The following is a 7,592-nucleotide window of genomic DNA, read 5'->3' as shown; positions in this document are numbered from 1 at the left end:
AACAAGCCGTAAATTAGGCAATTCAGTCCAAACATATTCAGTTCAAGCCAATTATCTGCTGGCCCAGTCAAATGAGAGGAAACGTGTCAGTGGAACTATATGACCCGCTGTGATTGGCTGTGGCGAACCAAATATTAGAGAAATATTACCCAAAAGACCAAAAGTAGAATCTCAGTGACCACCAGAAATGATGCCTATTTAGCACTTATGTTAATAAATATATTAATGTAGTAATTTATGATTGTATTTTTGGTAAACTATTATTGTTATTATTATTAATTAATGTTATAATAATAATATTAGAATTATTAATATTATGAATAATGTCCGATATCATGATATATTGTATACTGGGTGAAAAAGGAAACATTTTAATCTATCGCATTGTGCATTTATTTATTTCATTATATTAATTTATTGTTAAATATTAATAAGAATAATAATAAAAACCTATTATTATTTAAATATTAATATTTGAATTTTTGGTCTCCTTCAAGCTTACATTTCAATGTAATCATAAATGTTGTTGGGTGAACAATGGAAAACAATAATCTATCCATTTGTGCATTTATTTATTTCTGATATTATATTTATTGGCAAAATAATAATAATAATAATGTTAAGGTAGTGTGTTATTATATATAAAATTATTATTATGTTATTATATTTTTTTTTTGTATCCTTCAAGCTTAAATATGCCATATACATTGGGTGTACAAGGGAAAACAACAATTAATTTGTGAATTTATGTGTTGTATTTATTGTTAAATAATAATAACAATATTAATAATAAATTATAATAATAACATTTAATTATTACTATTATGATCCAAAACCCTCATTATTCACTAATAGATAAAAATATAATAAATAAATTCACAAGTAGATAGACGCGAGAGCTGATTTAATATCCAGAAAACTCTACTGTAATGTTTCAGCCCTGGTCAGGAAAAGTCTATTCCTCTGAGCCACAGTCCATCAAATCATCACAAACCATGCAAGCTTGAAACTGAAAAACAAAATAGACCTGAACATGTTTTAAGACATCTTGAGAGCCATTGTTGAACAGTGTCAGATGGTAATTGACAATGTTCCCTTTATAAACCACAGACAGTTACAGCTGAGGATACTGACTGAAAAGTTTTTACTGAGACTGTGTCTCATCTGATTACAATAACGAGCCATTACTAAACTGACAATGACAAATAGCCTGGAGTTTCATCAAGACATTGAGCTGTGATAAATGAGTCTAAAATTTCACACTAGCAAATATTTATTTCATGCCAGTTTACAAGACATTTACAAGTGTAATGTTGCGCTTGAAGCACTTCCGGAGCACTATAGACTAAACAATGAGACAACAAACACAGAAAACTTCCCACAGAACCTCAGAGAAGCTTAAATAAATACATTCATCGGAAAGATTCCGAACAGAATATTGTTTATGTTTGGGTTTGAAATCAGGAAATGCCTTTTTTTTTTTTTTACCTTAAGGTATAGGCCTATGTCTGTCGCCATGGTCTGAGCAGAAATGACTTTAAAAAATAAAAGCTGAAAATATTCACTTGACTAAAAGGTTATATAATAATAATAATTAATAATCTAAATAATAAACTTAAAAAAAAAAAAAAAGTGTACACAATTACTGTAACGTACACTACACACTCTGCAGCCTGATACATTTGATCCAGTTTTCAAAGTGGTCAGTAGGCGTCGCTGTTTCTAAACTCCAGTGAAAACTTAATATCATTTTTGTCCCATATGACTTTCCGTAGCAGCTGTACGTGTACAAATCATCCCATTCTCAAAACTACAGCACTTATTTCAGATTTAGTTTATAAAGTAGTTTAAATTATAAATGTGCGTTCTTTCTTAACGAGCATGAGTCTACTAACGTTAACGTTTTGAGACAGTAACTTATAGCGTTTAGTTTTGTAACTGATGGCATTACTGTATGCTGTGGTGAGTGGTGTCATTCTCACTGCTGTAGTATTAATAACAGTGTTTATTTTACGATTATTTGGGATTTTGCGACATGGATCGGAATATAAACCAGGACAGAAGGGTTCTGTGTCGGTGCTGGTGGTGGCTGGATCAGGTAAGAATCAACCTCGTAAACATAAACTATACTATGATAAACAATAGCCTAAACTATGCTATAATATTACACGCTTATATATATATATATATATATATATATATATATATATATATATATATATATATATATTAATTTAACTATTGTTTTTGAGGGCGTACATGCATAGCAACAATAATAACACAGCAATTAATACCATAAAACATATTACACGCTTATATATATATATATATATATATATATATATATATATATATATATATATATATATATATATATATTAACTTAACTTTATTGTTTTTGAGGGCGTACATGCATAGACAGCAACAATAATAACACAGCAATTAATACCATAAAACATCACAAAATTCATAAAATCCATGTGTGTTGTTGTTATCCTCCAAAATGATGTCACTTCCTGCAGGATGATGCCTTTGAGGAACTGGCTTTTATTAGTTAAAGGGATTGGGAAATAAGCTCAAAACGAAATAGAATTTATTTGACACTCACCCCTATGTGATTTTTTTTTTTTTTTTTTTTTACATATCTCTAAATGTTACTGTGTATTTTACAATTTTTGTACTTTAAAACTGAATAAACATAATTTCTCTAATTTCACCAAAATTGTATTTAAAATGTAGCTTTAATGTGATTAAAGTTGCTGTGACAGATAAATAGAAGATGGATAGATATAGATTCATCCATACATTTGTATATTTTAACTTAATGTTTTGATATTAATAAAAAGGTAATATGCATTTATTCACCAACTAGCAATATTTCAACAATAATCCTTTATTATTATATTATTGACTTTAAATGTTTCTTTTTCTTAGGAGGACACACAACTGAAATCATCCGTCTGTTAGGGAGTTTATCTCAGTCTTATAACCCTCGACATTATGTGATCGCAGACACTGACAAAATGAGTGAAGAGAAGATCCGAACTTTTGAAGCAGAGCGGAAGAAAAGTGATTCAACCTCTCAGGTGATGGATCTTTTTTTTTTTTTTTTTTTTTTCTTTCAGACAATAAACAAGTTATAGATCAATAGTGAACAAGATAAATGATACAAAGAAGCTTGATTTGTCTATTGAAAATTATTTAAAAGAGAGTGGGGGCACAAAAAATGAAAAGCATATTATGAAAGAGTATTAAACATGGTACAAATTCTAGATGCTTTTATAGCTTTCTTGTTTACAGACGTTGTGATTGTATTTAAGGACAACTTCAATTCTTGTTTGTAGATAAGCGGGATTTACTCTTTGTATTTTTACATTTATGGATATACAACTTTCCAATAAATAAAAGGAGGTTAATACAAAAACCTAGTTTGATTAGATTCTTGTCATTAATATAAAACCCCTAAAGAATGAGTCTATAAGATAATGAAAAATCACAGAACTTCAAAACAGGTGATGGATCTGAACTGAACACATATTTATACTCCAAAAACTATGGAAGCTTGTTCCGCCACAGAATAAAACATTTTACATCGATGACTTTATTTCTCAGAATTGCGAGATATAAAGTCAGAATTGCGTGAAATAAAGTCGCAATTGCGTGTTATAAAGTCAGAATTCTGACTTTTTTTCTCGCAATTGCGACTTTATATCTCTTTATAACATAATTGCGAGTTTATATCTAGCAATTCTGACATCTTTTATCAGAATTGTGAGATAAAGTCCAATTCTAAGGGAAAAAAAGACGGACTTTTTTATTTATTTATTTTTACCTCAGAATAGTTTATATCTCACAATTCTGACTTTATAACACGCAATTGCGACTTTATATCATGCAATTCTGACTTTATATCTCCCAATTGCGTATTATAAAGTCAGAATTGCGAGTTTATATCTCATAATTCTGACTTTATAACACGCAATTGCGACTTTATATCACGCAATTTTGACTTAATAACACACAATTGCGATTTTATATCACGCAATTCTGACTTTATAACCTGCAATTGCGACTTTATATCACGCAATTCTGAGATAAAAAGTCGGAATTGTGAGATGTAAATTCACAATTGTGAGAAAAAAAAGTCGGAATTGTGAGATTAAAAAGTCGCAATTACCTTTTTTATTTTTCACTCTGTGGCGGAAACAAGCTTCCATAAAAAACCCTTTCTTCTGTGGAACTCAAAAATCCCATTGGTTTTGTCTTACTTTGACCAGCAGATGGCAGCAGTTCCTTTGTCTTTTCATGTATTGACTGTGGTTTTGAAATGATAGATAGATAGATAGATAGATAGATAGATAGATAGATAGATAGATAGATAGATATTCCCTTATTCAGTCAGGTGTAGAATGTTTTTCTGCTTTTATTCTCATTAAAACCCTGACATTTGTCATGTTTCCCTTTATTTTTCTATTCACAGTTCACTCTCCACCGGATTCCTCGCAGTCGGGAGGTTCGTCAGTCATGGAGTTCCTCCGTTCTGAGTTCCCTGAGCGCTCTGATGTCATCCGTACCGCTGGTCTTTAGGCTTCAGCCGGATATGGTGGGTAACTTCTCCTCTCATTCATCCCCCCATCAAATCCTCATTAAGTATTAATTTCCTCTTTTCTGCAGAGTATTCTGTATAACACCCTCCAGAAATAGCATATCATAACATATTTATGAGATCATGCCTATGGGCAGCCCAGCTCTGTTTTGAGGATGATGAGAGCCTTTTATTCAAATTTAGATGGATATTTAAATATTATGCAAACATACTTATGGATATGATAAATATTAGTTTGCATTACCAGATTCGAAAATGTTAAGTAGTCAAGACAAGTCACAATTATTTAAATAACGCTTTATACAAGTACAGATTGTTTCAAAGTAGCTTCCATTATTAATAAACAGGAAAATAACAGTGTTAATGTTGCAAAATTATGAATCATTTAAAAGAACAATCTTTAGCAGCTCCACATATGACAATAGTGTCATTATTCTGCTCTGTTTAGTTCAGTGTGGTTTCAGCTGTCATAGCTGTCAATGTTTCAAAGTTCATCAATTATAAAAACAAAAAAGATAAAAAGTTCAGTTCAGGTGTAAGCAGCTCTACAGAAGACAATAGTGTTATTATTCAGCTTAAGTAACATGCTAATTTATTAGACTGTATTATTAATTCTATATTGTTTATCGTTCTTTAATGTGCTTTCTAAAGCAAATCTCTGTAACTGCGTGTCCTTCAGATTAACACTGTGGCGTCTTTTGCCCGGTTCATAACCTTGAGAATTCAAACATCCTGTGCACTGTTTTGGAAAACAGCTTTTTATAAATATCTCCACCCTTTATTATTTATAGAGGCCATGTCATCTGCGAAATGTAGTCCAAATACTTTTCCTGATTGGTTTGACCAGATACAGAAGCAATGTGTTTGCGATTTGTATGAGACACATCATGGCCATATTCCAGGATGACAATGTCAAGATTTGTCAGACTCAAATTGTGAAAGAATGGTTAGGAGAGAGCATGAAGAATCATTTTCACACATGAAGTGAACCAACCTCTGAGTCCAGTCCTTAAAGGGATAGTTCACTTTGAAATTAAATTTTGGTATGTTTTAGCTTACCTCAAGGGCATCCAAGATGTAGGTGTCTTTGTTTCCGCATTAGTTTCATTTTTGATATTTTTAGGTCAAACCGTTCTTGTCTGTCAGTCGTATAATGCAGGTCTATGGTCACTGTCTCAAAGAGCATGCACAGAGAAGTCTAAATGAAACAATTCCCCATCGTAAGTACACACTGATGGCCTAAGACACGAAACGAGCGGTTTGTGTGAGAAAACGAACAGTATTTATATCGTTTTTACCTCTACAACCACGTCCAAGTGATCTGAGGGCGCGCGCGCTTCCTGGTGTGTGACGTGTGCGCGCGTTCTGGCTTAGTCTGCGCAAGCGCCGGAAAGTGATCTCTCGTGCGTTTTATCGGTAAAAACGATATATAAATACTGTTCGTTTTCTCACACAAACCGCTCGTTTCGTGTCTTAGGCCATCAATGTGTACTTACGATGGGGAATTGTTTAATTTGGACGATGGGGAATTGTTTTAATTTGGACTCTGTGCATGCTCTTTGAGACAGTGACCATAGACCTGCATTATATGACTGACAGACAAGAACGGTTTGACCTAAAAATATCAAAATTGAAACTACTGCGGAAACAAAGACACCTACATCTTGGATGCCCTTGAGGTAAGCTAAAACATACCAAAATTTAATTTCAAAGTGAACTATCCCTTTAAAATCATTGAAAGTCTTTGGGATGTGCTGGAGGAGACTTTACAGAGTACTGGACTCTTGCATTGTCAATACAAGATCTTGACCAAAAATTGACTGAAATAACATTCAAAGGCAAAAAATTCCCTGAAATCCCTAACCAAGATATTAAAGGGATAGTTCACCCAAAAATGTATTCCAAACTTGTAAGACTTTCTATATTCTGCGAAACACAAAAGAAAATATTTAGAAAATATGTTTTAGTTACCCATCATAGGATCCAATGTTTTCTGGACTATATCTTCTTTTGAAAGTCATACAGGTTATAACAACATGAGGGTGAGTAAATGATGGCAATTTTTGTATGAACTATCTCTTTAACACAAAAGCAGCAGTTATTGTGCATGTCACAAAGCAGCAAAGGGAATGTTTAAGCAGGTGATAAAGACATTTCTTCCTTCAGCAGGTGATAAGACTATCATATTACCGCTGGAAGACTATCTGCTGTATAAGCAAACACTAATCCTGCTGTTTCTCTGCTTGTCTTCAGCAAGAGAGAGAGAGCTGCTGGGAAAACACTCAAGGATAGATAAAAAAAAAGTGAGAGAGGGGGTTGATTTAGTAAAAAAGAGAGGGATGGGCAGCGTTAAATCCCTTTTTCAGGAATGATCCGCAATCCAGAGCCCCTTTCTCTCTCTCTCTCCTCCTCCTGTGGTTGTGTAATGAAGGGTTGTGAGCGGGGCAGTCGAGGGGTCTTGTTCTCAGGATGTGGCGAGACCTGACTGGCTCCTTGGCCCAGCGGCCTGACTCCTCTCACACGGAGCCAGGCAGTTTCGGGTTTCCGTGTTGCCGTGGAGACCAGCTGAGAGGAGGCGGAGCGTGACTAAGCGGCCCGCGCTGCAGTGCTTGAGCAGCAGAGCTCAAAGGTCACAGCTAACCAGACAAATCTCTCACGGATCACCACACTAGTATTCTGTTCAGCTCTAATTAGAGCCCTCTCTCCTCATGCTGACGTCATTTCCTAGTTTTCCAGTCAGGCAAGTTTTTTAATGGGAAAGAGGTTTACAGATTTCTAGAAAACTAAAGAACAATTTGGGGCTTTTTTGACTGGTGTCACATTAGTTTCATGGTAAAAGAGTTTAGACAAAATTGCTTTATCTCAGTTTTTTTTTCTTTTCTTTTTTTTTTTCTAAAATTAAAAGATATTTAGGAAATTATTCATTTTACTTTTAGTAATAAATTATTTATTTACTTTTTTTATTATAAAATCATATTATATATGT

General features: G+C 33.3%; 1 protein-coding gene across 1 annotated transcript in view; it reads left to right on the top strand.

Moving 5' to 3' along the window:
• Positions 1-1,754: 1,754 nt before the first annotated feature.
• Positions 1,755-7,592, top strand: part of alg14 (ALG14 UDP-N-acetylglucosaminyltransferase subunit) — a 14,168-nt gene continuing 8,330 nt past the window's right edge. The window contains exons 1-3 of the mRNA XM_081352847.1: positions 1,755-2,098; positions 2,935-3,086; positions 4,481-4,603. Coding sequence (XP_081208973.1) covers positions 1,942-2,098; positions 2,935-3,086; positions 4,481-4,603 — 432 coding nt within the window. The 5' untranslated portion in view covers positions 1,755-1,941. The remainder of the gene's footprint in view (positions 2,099-2,934; positions 3,087-4,480; positions 4,604-7,592) is intronic.

Source organism: Scardinius erythrophthalmus (genome assembly GCF_964197995.2).
Source record: "Scardinius erythrophthalmus genome assembly, chromosome: 22".
In the NCBI taxonomy this organism is placed as follows: domain Eukaryota; kingdom Metazoa; phylum Chordata; class Actinopteri; order Cypriniformes; family Leuciscidae; genus Scardinius; species Scardinius erythrophthalmus.
The sequence above is the reverse complement of the archived record's forward strand: the minus strand, read 5'-3'. Positions and strand labels throughout refer to the sequence as shown.